The sequence below is a fragment of the Tympanuchus pallidicinctus genome, unplaced genomic scaffold, assembly GCF_026119805.1.
Source record: "Tympanuchus pallidicinctus isolate F22 unplaced genomic scaffold, pur_lepc_1.0 scaffold9, whole genome shotgun sequence".
NCBI classification, from domain to species: domain Eukaryota; kingdom Metazoa; phylum Chordata; class Aves; order Galliformes; family Phasianidae; genus Tympanuchus; species Tympanuchus pallidicinctus.
Window position 1 is genome coordinate 23,250,329 of NW_026294813.1, and position 17,640 is coordinate 23,267,968.

At 44.7% G+C, this 17,640-nt stretch overlaps 1 protein-coding gene across 3 annotated transcripts in view; it reads right to left on the reverse strand.

The window, feature by feature from the left end:
* The window catches only part of NEDD4L (NEDD4 like E3 ubiquitin protein ligase), a 133,809-nt gene that overhangs the window by 72,108 nt on the left and 44,061 nt on the right, over positions 1-17,640 (reverse strand). For all 3 annotated transcript variants that reach the window (XM_052670045.1, XM_052670047.1, XM_052670046.1), the window contains exon 3: positions 448-529. In XM_052670045.1, coding sequence (XP_052526005.1) covers positions 448-529 — 82 coding nt within the window. The remainder of the gene's footprint in view (positions 1-447; positions 530-17,640) is intronic.

Below are 17,640 nucleotides of genomic sequence, written 5' to 3' on the forward strand. Positions count from 1 at the left end.
CTGACCATCACCTCTCATTTGGTTATTTTAAATCCCCGTGCAAATATTTGGAAGACTGAAATTTTGGAAGAGGACATTTAAAGAATGGTCTTTTTGCCAGAAGTCAAATAAATGATGACCAGAGCATCTTGGTTTTTTATTTCAAATGCTTTTCATGAAAACAGGACTTCGATAAAAGAAATGGGAATGATGTACATGAGAGTCGGTAAGCCAAGCTTTGGAGAATATGCAACATATTTGGTGTTGGTTTTTGTTTGTTTTTCAAACAGACACATTACACATACTGAACATATGCTTGCACTTATTTTCCCATTTTGGTGTGAAGGAAAAGTGCATTAAGTTTAGATACATGTACATAACAACTTAAGTAAGAGTTGTACTATATTATAGAAGCTTGTTCTGATATTCTTAACGTTTCCAAAGCAAAGAAATAAAGTATACACATACCTTTTTAATAGTTTTTGTCTGCACCAGGGCAAGTTCTCTGTTCTCATCTGCTACATACAAGGAAAGTTTCACGTAGGGGTCACTGCAAAAGAAGATAGCATTCAGTGGGAAAATACTTTTACAGCCAAATATACTTTCAGTCTAAACATCTCAATACAAATTTTTCCCTTAACTGAATAACTGAGCATCTTTAGTGGAAGTGTTTTTTACTGAAACGTCTCTAGGAAGTGTTTCCACACACTCTGCAGACACCTTTCACAGCTGTGCCACAGAAGGAGCTTGCCATCAACCACCCTCCATGGCCTATCACCATCACTGCACTGCATCACTGCCCCTCCAGCCCATGCTCCATAATCAGCAGGGAGACAGCAGCCACCAGTAAGGAGTGATGTGAACAGGAACCCCTCCTGCTGGTACAGACACTGGGAGCTCTCTGCCTACAGTTCTGAGAGTTTGTAACATTAATTTTGGGACAGTATTAATAAAAAATAATCAGCGACTGAGTGTTCATTATACTGGCTGCTTAACTTACTTGCAAAATAAAATTATACGGTAGGATGAAAACAATGCAAGCAATAGACGAGGTGTCACGATGGATTGATTATCGTGTCTGTTCATGCACATAAGTGCATCTACGTACCCTGCAATTAAATTAATCATCAAGCACCAAGGTCTGAGAGAAAACAAAGCATCACAGTGATTACCAAGAAATGCTAATGCTACTCTGAATTCTTAACCTACTGTGCTGCCTATATTTACTGGCAAAATTGCATACTGCACAGAGCAATACGAAGCAGGCATTCATCTTAGCAAATCATGTGCTTTCCAGCTTTTAGAGATCAGGGCTAACAGCATCCAGCCAAACACCCAACTCCTACTGCTGGAAACCCAGCAGCAACTATTGGGTTTGTATGTTCCAGACTGTGCTGTCACTGAACTGTAGATGGGGAGTGATGCAAGAAAAGCATCATGGCCATTAACAGCTCATAAACGCATTCTCATCTTGATCTCCAGTAACAAAACTGGAGAAGTAAACATATTCACCCCATAAGCTCCAGGTTACTCTCGTCCTTCAGTGCTGAAGAGTAAGAAAATCATCAGAAGAGCACTGTGAACACCCTCTGGAGGAACATCTGGTGAAAACCATGACATCTTTTCTTTGGGAAAAAGTCATCTACAGATTGTGAATAAAAGAAAGGTCTACCAAAATAAAAACAGACATGGACTGTGTGTGGGAAAAAGAACAGAACTCTTCTTCCTATGTTATCTTCATTATTATCATAAAGCTCAAAACAAAACCATCTTTAATGATGAAATTCTTCATTACTGCTCCTAGGAACAAAAGAGGACTTCAGAAGAGTACTGGATGGATTGGAGAGGCAATGCTCATAAGGAATGCAGCTCTAGTGGAACAAAGAGCCAGCACTCTATGCAGTCATAGCAATGGGAATTTCAGTCCTCTAAGTGGAAAACCTCACCTTCTGTGAAAGATTTTTCAGTGATTAAAGTGCAAATGTCCTTCTGGAGAGAGGAAGCTGTTTTTCTGATGACACACAGAGTATCCTGTAGAAGTCATCAGTCAATGTCACATAGGCACTGCATATATATTGTACTGTATTGGGTATAGGCAGAGGTCTGGGTGCCTCTGCACAAACAAATCCATTTCCCCACTTCTGAGAAAAAATACACATTTTTGCTGTGGTGAAGTCACTGGAATTATACCTAAAATTACTATGTAAAAAACACAGTCAGTAGCAACTTGTCCAGCCCTAAGGTTTCCCAACTATGTGTTTTAATGCAGACTGTAAAACCTTCAGTGCAACTACTGCTTCCACACGCAGATGCACATTTTCTCATTACTGTGAAATGACTGCCATTAAATTGAAACATATTCACTGAGCAGGAAAAAAAAAGAACCAGTGCAGAAAGTAATACGCTGAAACTGGTCTTCAGGAAGATACATTTCCCATTTCCCAAATTCATGGCAGCTGCAGCCAACCCCTCTCCCACCTGCAGACCCTTCCCAGCACAGAACAGCTGCCCACAGGAATGGAATCAGGCTGAGGAGCCCAGGCATATCTCTAAACTGACTTTATCTGCCCAAAAGGAGGAGAGCCAACTATGTAAAACTCTAAGTGCCTTTGTCACAGGACTAGTCTCAGGTGCACGGACCCCTAAGGAAGGGTATCTAGGCTGTTCACACAGCAATTTCAAAACAAGGCTGAGGACAGTTCCACATACATCCATCGCCAATCTGCTCTCTGACCAGGAATTTCATTTTGCAGTGGGACAGCACTGAAGATGAAGCAGAGCACTTGAGAGTAAGCCACTGTGGCACACACACCAACAGACCTCATGTTGTCTGTATGGTTTATTATTATAACATTTGAACGACTACTAGAAACTGTTTCAGGCTCTATGGAAGCATTTGACCCTACAGATTAGTGGCTGTCAGTGTGCAGTACCTAAAGCAAGAAGAGGCAATAGTTTTATCTAAATTCATACTGTTAAATTATTTATCTAAGTAGACCAGCGGTATTTTTGGTGATTGTTTAAAACCACAGTCCACTGATCACCACTGATACACAGACCTGACAGCAGAATGCTGCGTGGCTCCCAGGTGGATCTGTAAAACCATTTCTGCAATGGAGGAAGTGCTGAGTGAGGCTGGCAGCAGACTGATGGGACAATGTGCATTTCAGGAGAGAGAGCTGCGAGCACCATTATGGCTGGGCAGCTCTAGTCCCCTCTGCCTGGCTCTTTGTGTTGCATGGCATTTGTCAGATGAGTGTTTGGAAAATATTGCTGGTAATGCTGGGGAGGCAGGAGGGGTAGTATTGTAGATACACCAGAGCACTGTAAAAGAATACGCTTACAATTGAGACCTTGTTTACCATAAACTGAAAAACAAGACATAGATCAAGCAGATTCAACCAAAACAGAATCAACCCCAAGCCTAACATGGTGTACCCAGCTTTTTCCCAACTAAACTCACTTTGCTTTACAATTTGAGATTATCCATCAGGTCTGGATGGCAGATGTGCTGAACAGTGCACTTTCAGAAGACAAGAACATGTACGAGTCATGGCTGAAGACAATGTGTGTCAGTTACTGCACAAAGCAGTGCACTATCTGGTCTCTCGCTTTGAGCTGAGCAGTTTTCCCTGTGACGTTCTACCAGGTGCATTTTATGCACCAGTGGGCAGCATGGACAGAAAGAAACTCACAGTGTTGTCAGGTAGCTCCCATGACCTGAATTAAGCCAGCTCAAGCAGCTGAATGCACAACCAAAACACAGCAGTTATTTCCCAAACATCCATACTTCGCCACAGGGGCCTGGTAATGCTTTTTGGCAAAAGAACTCTCAACAAAACACTGAGATACACCTGTGTACGTTATGGTCCTACGGTTGTAGCCAAGCACATGTGTTACCACTTGCTGATCCCAGAGTCCGTTATTAAAAAAAAAACACACAAGTGGGCTGTTCCTGTTCCCCTCAACCAACATCTGAAGATCTCTGCATTTGGTATTGCAGCAGAAGCTGAAATTAACAGAGTTCTTGCCCCAATTGTAAGCTTGCACGTCACGCCACATACAAGACTCATTAGCTTAGATGGTCTTCCATGCAGAAAATGCTAAAATGTGAAAATTGGATATTTAAAAGTACATGGGTGCTCAATGAACCGGCTAAATTTTCTTTTAATTAATACATCAGACAAAAAATATCGAAGTAGTCTGCATCATCGTACTGCAGATTTGTCCCTTAATCCAGTATATATAGCCCTTTTTTTTCCTTCTTCTTCCAGTTTGGGGGCCACTCCCTGGCTCCCAAACACTGGTAATTACATTTAGCTCCTCTGCACTGCATGCTTCAGCAAGCCAACCCCACAGCATTGTGAACATTCTTCTGCAAACTTCTCAGGGAATGCAAGAGAGTTTGCAACAGTCATAAATACAGTTAAGCAATTCGTTGCAGTTACATCATCTCTTGTTGACTCGAATATATCTAATATCTAACTTCTTGCATTTGGAAGCCTATAAATAAATAAATCGAACAGTTAAAACTTGTTACTCATATCTGGCTCAGATTGCAGTTTGGCCTCATTTCTCTGAAAAGACGGCAGAAGCAGAGCTCTGTTAACAGAGCAAGGACATGAACGAAGCCCTGTCCAACTCAACATTAATCTTACCAAAAGGGTAAGTCCCAGATCCAGTCCCAGATGACTGGAGGAAGAGTCACATCACTGCCATTTACAAGAAAGAGAGCAAGGAGGAACCAGGGAACCACAGGCCAGTGAGTCTCATCTCTGTGCCTGGGAAGATCATGAACAGATCCTCCTGGATGACATGCTTGATCACACGAGGAATAGGTGTGTGATCCAAGACAGCCAGCACAGCTTCACCAGGGGAAGGTCATGCTTGACCAACCTGGTGGCCTTCTATGATGGAGGGACGGCAATGGTGGACAAGGGAAAGGTGACCGACGTCATTTACCTGGATTGAGCAAGGCCTCGGACATGGTCCCCCACCACATCTTTATCTCCAAATTGGACGGGTGTGAATTTGATGGATAAGAAACTGGTTGAAAGGCCACAGACAGAGGGTGGTCATCAATGGCTCTGTGTCCAGGTGGAGGCCGGTAACGAGCGGTGTCCCCCAGGGCTCTGTCTTGGGACCGGTGCTCTTTGACATCTTTATTAGTGAGAGCGATGACGGAATCGTGTGCACCCTCAGCAAGTTTGATGATGACACCAAGCTGAGTGGTGCGGTTGACACGGTGGAAGGAAGGGATGCCATTCAAGGGACCTCAACAGGCTGGAAAGGTGGGCACACGTGAACCTGATGAGGTTCAACACAGCACAGTGCAAGGTTTTGCACTTGGGCCGGAGGAATCCCAGGAATCCATACAGACTGGAAGGAGCGGTCCTTGAGAGCAGCCCTGCAGAGAAGGACCTGGGGGTCCTGATAGATGAAAAGCTGAACATGAGCCAGCAGTGTGCATTGCAGCTTGGAAAGCAAATGGCATCCTGGGCTCCATCAGCAGAGGGGTGGCCAGCAGGGACAGGGAGGTGATTGTCCCCCTCTGCTCTGCTCCTGTGAGGCCCCATCTGCAGTGCTGTGTCCAGGTCTGGAGCCCCCAGTACAAGAAAGACAGGGAGTTGATGGAGAGGGTCCAGAGGAGCCACAGAGATGATCAGGGGACTGGGGCACCTCCCCTACGAGGACAGGCTGAGGGAGCTGGGCTTGTTCAGCCTGGAGAAAAGAAGGCTGCGGGGTGACCTCATGGCAGCTTTCAGTACCTAAAGGGAGCCTGCAAACAGGAGGGGAGTCAACTCTTGGAAATGGGAGATAACAGCTGGACAAGGGGAAATGGTTTGAAGTTAAGGGAGGGAAGATTGAGGTTGGATGTCAGGGGGAACTTCACAGAATCACAGAATTGTAGGGGTTGGAAGGGACCTCCAGAGATCATCGAGTCCAACCCCCCTGCCAAAGCATTTTCCCTACAGCAGGTCGCACAGGTAGGCATCCAGGCAGGTCTTGAACATCTCCAGAGAAGGAGACTCCACCACCTCCCTGTGCAGCCTGTTCCAGTGCTCCGTCGCCTCACTGTAAAGAAGTTCTTGTGCACATTGGTGCAGAACTTCCTATGCTGCAGTTTCCAGCCGTTTCCCCGTGTCCTGTCTCCACACACCACTGAAAAGAGTCTGTCTTCTCCATTCTGCCCCCCACACCCCAGATATTTATAGACCTGAATCAGGTCCCCTCTCAGTCGTCTTTTCTCAAGGCTGAACAGACCCAGTTCACTCAGCCTTTCTCCATAGCAGAGATGCTCCAGGCCCCTCACCATCTTTTGGCCCTCCGCTGGACTCTTTCCAAGAGATCCCTGTCTGTTTTGTACTGGGGAGCCCAGAACTGGACGCAGTGCTCCAGATGAGGCCTCACCAGGGCAGAGCAGAGGGGGAGGATCACCTCCCTCGACCTGCTGGCCACGCTCTTTTTAATGCACCCCAGGATGCCATTGGCCTTTTTGGCCACAAGGGCACACTGCTGGCTCATGGCCAACCTGTCGTCCACCAGGACACCCAGGTCCCTCTCCGCAGGACTCCCCTCCAGCAGCTCATCCCCCAACCTGTACTGGTGCATGCAATTCTTCCTCCCCAGATGCAAAACTCTACATTTGCTTTTGTGAAACCTCATCTGGTTTTTTTCTGCCCAGCTCTCCAGCCTGTCCAGGTCTCACTGAATGGCAGCACAGCCTTCAGGTGTGTCAGCCAAAGTTCTTTGCTATGAGAGTGGTGAGGTGCTGGAACAGCTGCCCAGAGAGGCTGTGATGCCTCGTCCATCCCTGGAGGTGTTCAAGGCCAGGTTGGATGGGGCCCTGGGCAGCCTGGGCTGCTGTGAAATGTGGAGGTTGGTGGCCCTGCGTGTGGCAGGGGGTTGGAGCTTCGTGATCCTTGAGGTCCCTCCCAACCCTGGCCATTTTGTGATTCTGTAGGTTACAGAAAACTAGAGAAGAACCACCAGAAACCTGTGTCTGGGTAACATCCAAGTAAAATCCACCAAAAGTGATTTATATTCTAATTTGTGCTTAGATGTCTAGATGTGTTTCATCTGAATTCCACTTCTTAAAATTAAATTCCACTGGAAAACGAACAATCTTTTAAACATTTGGCCAACAAACTGCTTTTGCATCCTCGTATCCAAGAAGAGTACTTCACAACAATTTGTTTTGTCAAGTTTCTGATAATTCTGCATCTGTTACGAAACTAAGTCATTACTAGCAAGCATGCACTCTATTCAGTCAAAATGGGAAAAAAGGAAACCATTCTACCACCTCAGTGTGTTCCTCTCTCTTCTTGGAGAGCTGATGTAGTAACACCAAGCAAAGAGGTGAAGAAATCAAAGAATGGGAAAGCAAGGAAAGAAGTAGATCCACAGTCACTTACATAACCGCAGTAATGAAACAAAATATAAATAGAATCCCTAAGAACAGACAAAATGTCAAAGTTGCTACAGAAGCAAAAACTGAAGGAACTTTACAGTAGCAAAATGCACTGCGTACAGTCCGACCTAAAAGCAAATAATGTATGTGATATTCTAGGTGAGTGTCACCTTTGCAAAGCACAACTGCTACTGACAGACGAGATTCATTAGACAACAACATGAAGATCTGCAAAACTGTTCAAGGAAAATCTGCACGAGGACAAATATGGCACCTGATCTGTTCACAGGTACTGTGACAAGCAAATTGGAATGAAATATACGTGGAGATGAGGAAATAGCAGACTTCTGTGTAACAGCAGTATTTGTAGAGGCACTAAGGAGACACAGTCCTGGTTATGTGGATCACAGAAAATACAAAAATGAGACACCTGCAGAGACTGCTGACAAAAAACAACCATGTGGGGTACAGGGAACCTCTATGCACAGCAAGCATACTAAAAACTGTGCAAAGTTGTATGGGCCAGCTACTGTCACCCTGAAATGGAGGGATACAAAGGGACCTTCAAAGGTCCCTTCCAACTCTAAGGAAGAATCCCTCCTGAAAAGGGAAGGGGGGAAGCAGGGGATTTAAAAAAAAAAAGAAGTATTTCCTTGATTTTCATATGGGAGAAAGTTAATTCTTATTATAGCACTACAAAACACCCTGTATGGCACTCCTGGTAACCACAATTATAAAAAAGTGATTTATGAGAGTTTCCATTGTGCTCTAAAAATAAGTTGCTAAGAAAGTATGTCATTCCACAATCCGGTGTAAGCATCAGTCTCTGGCTTGAATCACTACTGGTTTGCATCAGGTTTTAAAACTGAATTCTACATAAATTTAAGAGCATGGCACTAGATGAGTAGAAATAAGCCCTCCAGGTTGTGCCGATGACATCACACATCTGGCAGGTATGTTTGAGTTAATAACAGTTCCATAATTTGCTTCAGAAAATTCCCGTGGAAGTCGTTTTCAGACAAAGTACAGAGTTTGTGCTGAGAGAAGGTAGGAGGCCCAATGAATAAATGCAGCAATGTAATAGCATAAAAATTAGTCTGCGTGGATTTTTATTTAAAGCAGTATCAGTGCTAAAAGGCAAACTTAATGAAGTCAGCTACATGATAAATTGAACAAAATCACAGACTTTGGGAAAGCTGTTGAAAGCTATTAACGTAGTTAGCATCTAAATGAAAATGCACAATGGTGCTCCGGTAGCATTACTGTAAAGACTGGAAGTGGATTCAGGAAATGGAACAGAAGCCTGGGGACAATGCAGATGGCAGCTCCTATAGACAGCCTCTCCTGATTTGACATGGCCAGCTTTCAAATGGAAGGGTTACAGCACCAGGAACAACAACAAAGATGAGGAATCAACACTGAAAGCCACAGAATGCAAGCAAGGTCACCACAACCAGGAGGCTCCCCATTAATGAGACAGCCCATTATAACCGTTGGGCATAATGAACCTGCATTTAGTGGAACAAAGAGTGATGCTGCAATACGCCGTTCATAAATGATGCGTCTTAACAAAAGAGAAGCCATTTTTATAAAGGAGATAAAGGGGGAGGGGAGGAAGTACATGCAAGTTTATTTTACCTGCTATAGGACTCCTTCCCAGATGGTGCTAAAGAAATTACGTCAAGTGCCAACATCAGATTCATTTGTCATAAAATACAACAGCAGCAAAAGGCAGAGGAACCACCAGCAGCAGGGAAGGTGACTGGCACAGATATCCTTGCAGGCAGTATCAATGCTCTGAATTTCTTCTACAATGCCATCACCCACTAATAACACCAATACCAGCGGATATACTCAGTGTGTGCTATCAGGCATTCAAGGATCCAAGAAAGATTTTGTACAAAAAAAAGAAATGAGCCCAGTCACAATGTTCACAGTGACCAGAGATGAATGGGAGTTGATTCCTTAGTCACTCATCTATAAATATTCCCTTTTACAGAAGTCCCAAAATGGTTAAAAGCAATCTATCTTAATGTGATTTGCCTAAACCTAAGGAAAATGTCAATACCTGCCCAGATCAGCAGCGTTTTGCAGCTGGTCACAATTCTTAGAGAATAAACCGGAATCCTGAGATAATTAGCTGTGTACACGATGTTATGTTAATCACAATCACAAGGCAGAGCAAAGTGGGTTTGGCAGGAGACATCTGAAACATCTTAAATGCTTTTCCTGGCCTTCCAAAGTCGCACACACATTTGGAATTACCCATTTGTCATCTTTTCACCAGCTCCCATTGTCTGGCATTCTCTTAAATCTCAGACAAGTGTAGATTTATAATTATCATTTCTCATTACAATTTCAGCTTGAAAAGGCACAACCAAAAAGAGGACACCTGACAGCACTGACCAACACCCCCTAGAAATGGCATTATTTCAGAGTATGCAGTACTGGTGCCTATGACCAGTTTGTTATTCCTTTACCTAGTCTGCAATCAAATCTACTGTTTGTTCTTGAAACAGCTTTGAAAGCAGGTCTCAAAGAATCCTTTGCCAGCGATCCAATTAATTATTTCTTCATTTTAAGGCCCAGAAGGAGGTGGAGAGCACAGGCATACATGAAAGAACAATGCAACTACAGAGCCCCGCACTGCTCTATTTTTGCTGAAAAACATGAAAACGCCTCCCCAAGTATAACATTTAGTTTCACTTGTTATGCAAGCGCATGCCAAGCTTCTCACATGGAGGCAAACTCCACCCTCCAAAACAGCTGCCTTCTTCCAAAGGAATCAGGTCCTGAACAAGCTGATGATTTAGCTTCTGTAAACCTTCCACTTGTGCTACCCTTTTCCCAGCTCTGTTGCACATACTTGTAAGGAACTAATTATCATCCCATGTAATCATGTATAGAAAATTACTAACATCTTCAAGCTTAAAAGCTGAAAAGGCTTTTTTTCTTGGAAGCAGGTCCAAATTCCAACTTTTCTCAGGTCATAATGGGCCATCTATCTATCTTACTAATTATCATCCCATGTAATCATGTATAGAAAAATACTAACATCTTCAAGCTTAAAAGCAGAAAAGGTTGGAAGCAGGTCCAAATTCCAACCTTTCTAAGGTCATAATAGGCCATCTATCTGGCTGTTAGTCAGAACTCACCCCATTTCTTCTCCCAGTCGCTGAGCCCCACCAAACCTACTTTCTCTCCTTCAGTGCCCAGTGATAGGAAGACATAAAATCCTTCCTGAGACACTTTGGGACTTGCCAGCAGAATCCTTCACATCCCTTTGCAGGAAGAATGAAGCACACACCACCCACCCTCCTGCAACAGGCTGAAGCTCTAAAGCACCTCTGCCGTTGGCAGGGCAGCCACTGCCACAGCTGGCTCCCACGAGTTACACTTGGCCATACAATAATGCAGCACAGAAGGCCTACAACTGAACTAAACCTCGGCCACATCTGAAGAGAGGAGCATAAGCAGTATGCATTTGGAGCAGCTGATGTCCTAGGCAGTTGCAGCACCACTGGAGAGCATTGCACACTATTCACTATACTCACCCCCTCCCTACAGGGGACAAGGGGACCAAACCAGTCTGCCACCTTCCATGCACGAGGGATAGAAGACAGGGCAAACAAAACACACAGGTATGATGGGAGGGACACCAGCACAATTAGACTTGCAAGAACTCACCTGTCAGGTTCTGTTGTTGTTTTTCTTTTTGCATGCACATCTGTTTCCCCAGTCCCAAAAGTGGCTGGTATTTATTCTCACTAGGACTTTGTGAACAGTAGAAAATGCAAGCACTGGCACAAAAACATCATTCCAATTACTCAAGAGAAAGCAAACTTAGGACTCCATGTTATACTGAGATTTGTGCCTTGAAAGCAGCTAAAAAAGCCATAAGATGTTCTTGCTGAGCAGACAGCACCAGCTTGGGATGTGGCTGAAGGCTGCCATGTGTTTCTCCAGAACTGCTCTTTTAACCTGGTAGGACTGAAGGGTATTGAGAGAGCTTCCTTGGGGACAGGCTCAATATTTCAAAAGCTGTGCCATACAAAACTTTAGTGCTAACAACCATGAACGTCATCTGCTACAAACACCTCAAGATACACATGCTACATGTGCAGAACTGGATCCACAAAACTACCAGGATAATCCCAACCCACAGCAGCTCGGCATTCTGCACGAAGCCACTGACTCCAAGAGGACACCCAGATCAACTTTTTGTAGGCTGCAGTCCCCACATTCTATTACAAATACACCTTCATAGGCAATAAACCTTCAAAAATAATTTACAAATTTAGATCAGTAAAATGCAGTCTTCAAAGCTATTCTCCTCACAGAAATCCAGAAGCCAGGTGAGCAGCCTTCATCCCCAACACCAACTGCTGATTGCATCTGGCAAGAGGAAGGAAGTTCCTGGAAAAATGCTTTGCAGGAACATGTAAAAACACTTAGAGACAACACTGTGCACACAAGTAGGACAGCAAGAAACAATCTTAAAAGATCTCTACCTTTTGCATGGTGATTTTGAGATTTAGACAGACGATAGACCAAAGTTCAAAATCCACACTATTAAACAAGGTTAGGAGAGGAATTAAATACTTTTAGCAAAGTTATGTGAAGAGTAGTGAAAACTGAATCTTGTAGAAAATAGTATCTTTAAGAGTTTCTATCACTTTCATCCCCGTAACCATTTTCCCCGATGGATTTTTCTATTCCTGCCACCTTAAGGAGAGAGAAGTACAAGGACATATAGAAAATAACTACAGAAGATGCTTCCACACATATTAGCTGTTCTTTTTTTGATGCTTTCGGGGGGAGGGGGGGGTTCATCTTTCTGCACATACTTTCTAAATACAACTAAAATGTTTCAGGAGGTTTTCTAAAAGAGAAATAAGGCAGATTTTGTTCTCACAGTCATGCAGAAGGCTCTTGTACTGTGACTAAAGCAAAGCCAGAACTGATACCCGTGCTACATTAAAGATAGTTCTGTTTTCGGGAGGAAGAGAAATCCTTACCTTACACTTCACCAAAACGCAAAACTTGCAATCCTCTGCACGTAAGTAAAAATTTCACCTCTCTGTACTGAGACCCATTTTACGGGCCTCCCATTCTCCTCCCATTTTTTTTTAATTTATTTTCTTTTCCAAAGGAAGGCTCACACCTCAGCTGGCACCACAAGCCGTTTAGCAGGGCTGCACTCAAAGAGCTGCCAGAGATAATGGTGACTCACATCATAGACAGCTGCAAAGAAGTGCCCGTGGGTGAAAAAGGGAGTTAAAAATCATATAGCAAACTCCACCTCCACATACAGTGCCTCCACCTTCCTTGGATCTTACTTTAAAATGCAGTGTTCTAGTAATGAGTAACAAGATTTTTCTTTTTTTTGCCAGAGCATGTAAGTTCAGCTTTGTAAATGTCGTAAGAAATATATATTATATATATACACACACTTTTTGATGTTATATCAAAGATGGAAGTGCAAACATACAGTTTTTACCCCATTTTCCTTGAGTCTATTTTTTGTGAACATAAGCCAAAGGTAAACAAATTCTCTAACGGAGAACCTGCATACATCAGTCTCAATCTGGATTCCTCCTGTATTGTTACATACGCAAACAACTCACTAAGTTTAAAAAACCATTAGAAAAGAGATAAAACCACAAGAGACCCCTCTGAGTGGCACCTGACTTTTGGAAGAAGGAGTTCCCAAGAATTCCAGGCAGCATCTAAAGCAATGGATGCTGCATGCTGTCTGTGCTGTGGAACAGGCTTAACCAGCTTTGCACAAGCGGACCAGGCTGCAGAAGATTGCTGTTTTGGTCAAATCTTCTGCTGAGAAGAGCAAAGATTGGTGTTAGCATGACTGGGCCCTCTTAGAACAATGAAAGCCTTAAAATGTCCCTGAAACCATAAACATCATGCCACATGTGACAGTGATGCTCAGCCAGAGAAGGAACTGCAGGTGTGAACTGTCATCCCACGTAAACCCAAATGCAAACTGTCATCTCAGAAGGGAAAGCCTGGCCCTGCAGCAAGGCTGCTGACCTGAGAAACACATCATTTTCTCGCTTGAATTCACTGGTGGAGATCACTGTGAAGACCAATCCATCAACAGCCTCAGATGAAAAATCCAAAACTCACAGGTTTTAAATAACAAAAGGAAACTCAGGATAGTCTGTTAGTATGGGCTTTCCACTGAGAAACTGGGAGCTGGTTGTCATTTATCTATAAATATTCAGTAAGCCTTCTTCTGCAAGAAGTCACTGGGAAAGTAAATAATAGCCTCACAGCAGAGGAAGGCAGGTGCTCAGGATGGGCTCTTTTCAGCAATCCCATTCCTTTCCCAAAAGAAGCCTTCACCTGAACAAACAGGTCTCATCTAATGCTTTTTTTTTTTCAGTTCCATTCAAATCCACCACGTAGGTTGAAGAGCACTAAGAAACAGGAGAGAAGAACACACTGCTGGAAAGCAGTTGTGCAGTTGCCATAGCACAGCCTGAACCGCTGCAGCGCACAGCTGCTGCCTGGTGGGCCTTGCTGAGTTTATTTCCTGCAGATGGAACATGGCTTATTTCCTGCAGTTGGAAACAGTGAAGCACTGACCTCTGAGGTGACAGAAGCTGGTGAGTTCCACCGAATTTCAAAAAGAGGCCTGCTGCTCTCTTTTATTAACACACACATTTACAAATCTGTAGTTCTTATAGATTACAGTGTCACATGAAGCAGCTAAATAAAGGACCAGCTTATTCTCTCCACCTAGTATAACTGATCATTAGAAATTTAAATGAGGATTCCAAATGATACTTAAGTCTACTGGGACACCTTCCAACACTGAGGTCTTAAAATGTGTCCCTGAAACCACGAACATCACACAACAGGGAACACAGCAAGAGAGGCAAGGACTGCACTTTGTTATGCTCCATGCAAACAAAAACAAACCACAGAGAAGGCAGCAGATGAAACACAACACCTGTGAAGCGATGACACCAGAGATCCCATAGCTGCAGGTCCAGCCTTCAGCTATTTCAGAAAAGCATACATGGTCACAGAACGCTGTGTGTTTCTCTAACCAGAAATGGATGTTTTAGCAGTATCAAATTGAGTCATAACCAGTCACATAACCAGTTTTTATGGAGCCAAGTCAAGCGCAAGATGCAGGCAAGTTAAAGGAACCAAGAGATCTTCCAGCAGCTTCACCCGCACCTGTGGCTCTCTGCACTGCCTCAGACACAGCTGCACAGCTAACTGTGCCTGCTCCTTGTTACCCACATCACCTTCCAGCACCCCCAGCAGTGAGCAGCACACGCTGGTGCATGCAGAATTGACCCAGCAATGAGAAATGCGCTCACAGTTCCCCCAGTCCTCAGCCAGATCCAGTGCTCTTCCCTTCAACTCATCCCCAGCTGACATTGGTCACACTTTCTGGTTAACAAATGAAAAGAACAGGGTTGCGGAAGCTACTCCTTTCCCTCCATGGCATTGTTTTCTGTGTAGGAAAGTGTCCATGAACAGCACTGAGGTTGTTCGTCAGACTGGACTCACTGTTCTGCAGCATAAAACACAACACAGTGTTACTCTACTGGGTCATGGTATAAGCCATATTGACAGAATGCAAAAACACACAAAACATAACAGATAATCAATGGAGATGAATTACACACAAATCAGAGATGTCAAATTCATTATACTGAATACCAGAACGAATGACAGCATAATGCAGCAAAGAATCAAAAATGAGCTCATTACACTGTGCAACACAACACATTTTAAACCTTGTCTTTACATACACAGACACAGAGAATGTGTGTGGAGATATAAACTAAGAATTCCTAAAATGAATGGCACTCCCACTGCAGTTAAATTCTGAACACAACCTTCACAGTTCTTGGGTTGTGCTGTACAATGGCAGTGGCCACATTACTGCACAGCGCTTGAACAGAACACAACCCTCACCTGAGGAAAGGCAGCTTTTTCTCCTGACACAAACACAGCTACCAATTAAAGGCAGCACTCATTTGCTACCTACAAAATAGATTCCGAGACTGCAGTTTAATTAATTTTCCTTTCAGACTGCAGTTCTATTAAATTGCTTTCCACAGACACAGTGGACACCAATCCTAAGTTGCCGAAAGTTCCCAGAAACCAGCATTTGTGGGTGCCAGGGGAAATTACTTAATTAAAAAGGAATTACTAGTAAACAATAGAGTACAATACTGACTGCTATGCCAGGGCAGTGAAGTGCGGCCCAGGCAGCAGCACTCTGATGGTTGCCCCTTCCCCCAGCCAGCATCTCCGCCTGGCCATGTCAGAAGCAGTGCCCCAACCACTGCTGCTGTAACCACACTCACACCATCAGTTTCTTCGAACTACAGCACCATCTATTTCAACGAGAAGCAACACCTGTACAAAGCTGTCTGGCCCTTCTCCCCCACCCACCACAAGGATGCCAGAGGATGTCCACAGGGACACAGCTGTGACGGCTGCACCTTTGCTGGCTACATGTGGACAGGGTTACCTCACCCCAGCCATGTGTTTTACCCATGTTCAGCCTCGATTTGCAGATGGAATGATTAATTTCCTCACAGCCTGCTCTCAGGCTCCAATTTCCATGGTATTGCAGTATTTCACAGGCACTAATCCCACCCTCCCCGACGCCCATGGAAACCGAGCGCTGGTATTTTTCCACACACTGACAATTAACCCAGACGCTGAGGAGAAGAGAAGGAGAACAAAACAAACAAAAAAAAAAAACACAAAAAAACCCACTAGTAAATGTCTGTGCCTCTTTCTCCAGCCTGGATGCTCACAGGCCTCTTCCTCACACTTTTCACTGCTCTGCCCCTTCTCCATCGCACCCCCCTGACCTGGAAGCTGCCTCAACCCCTGGAGCTGGTGGCACCGACATGGCCCCCCTCCACACAGCCCCTGCACCAAGGCAAGCTCAAAATCCAGTGTTTGAACACCACATGGCATCCCACAGCATTGTGTGATTATATTAATGCTGATTTGCAGATTGATGTAAGCACTTTCTGCACTCCGAGCCGAGCAGACATGAACTTCAGTTTGCGTCCTCTCTGGCACTTGGCAGACAGCACTGTGAACCAACTCCATGCACAACACTCGACACAGAGCTGTTTTCTGCTCTGTCTGCCACCCACAGCTCCTCTGCTGGTTAGAAAACTGGCTCAGCACATGCCCAGGAAGATTGTAGTGCAGTCTCCAGCCACGAGCACACCTGGATCCGCATCTGTGCAGCCAGCACTATGTACAGAAGGTTTTTCCCATGTTCAGACAGAAATTCCCTTGTTTCAGTTCGTGCCCTCGTCTAATCTCATCTCCGGGCATCACCAAGAACAGTTGGGCCCCACCATCTTCCTGACACCCCCCTCCAGATACTCACACGCAGTGATAAGATCCCCTTCTCTGCTCTGGGCAGTTCAGACCCAGCTGCCCCAGTCCTTCCTCACATGAGATGCTTCAGGCTCTCAGCATTCCAGCAGCACTTTGCAGGACTCCCTCCTTGTCCCTCTTGCACTGGAGGGCCCAGAACTGGGCCCAGGACTCCAGATGTTGCCTCCCCAGTGGGAGAACCACCTTCCTTGATGTGTTGGCAACACTCCTCCTAACACACACAGGGGACCCACTGGCCTTCTAGGCCACCTGGGTGCGCTGCTGGCTCATGCCAACCTGCTGGCCAACAGGACACCCAGATCCTTCTCCACAGAGCACCTTTCCACCCACAGCTTGTCCCAGGTAGCTGTCACCACATCCCAGCATAGTCTGTTGCTGCAGTCACTCCCGCTCCTGCCACAAATGGTCCCAGAGGCCCTGGGCAGAGCGAGCCACTTTCAGCAAGCCATGCATGGGCTAGAACAGCTCGGAGGGCAAATACACAAGGACAGTCAACAGCAGCAACAATCCTCACTGCGGAGAGCAACCTCTTCAGTTGGGATCGCACCAGTGACAGTCAAAATTCCCATTCTCCATAGCTGCATTAAGAAGGCAGCTATAGGATGAATAAGCAAACCTTGAAATGCACACATGCGCTTCTAGTAACAGAAACACATTCCTCAGAATTACGCTTAATGGCAGCGTTTTGCATGCAGGAGATGGAGAAAAAGCTAAATCGAACCAAGAAAACTATTCCCTATTTTAGAGTTAAGAAATGTGCCATGAATCATCACAGAAGATTAAGTTCTTAGCTACAGAGATGGTTATTTGTCATAAGACTGCGTGTATTAAGATAG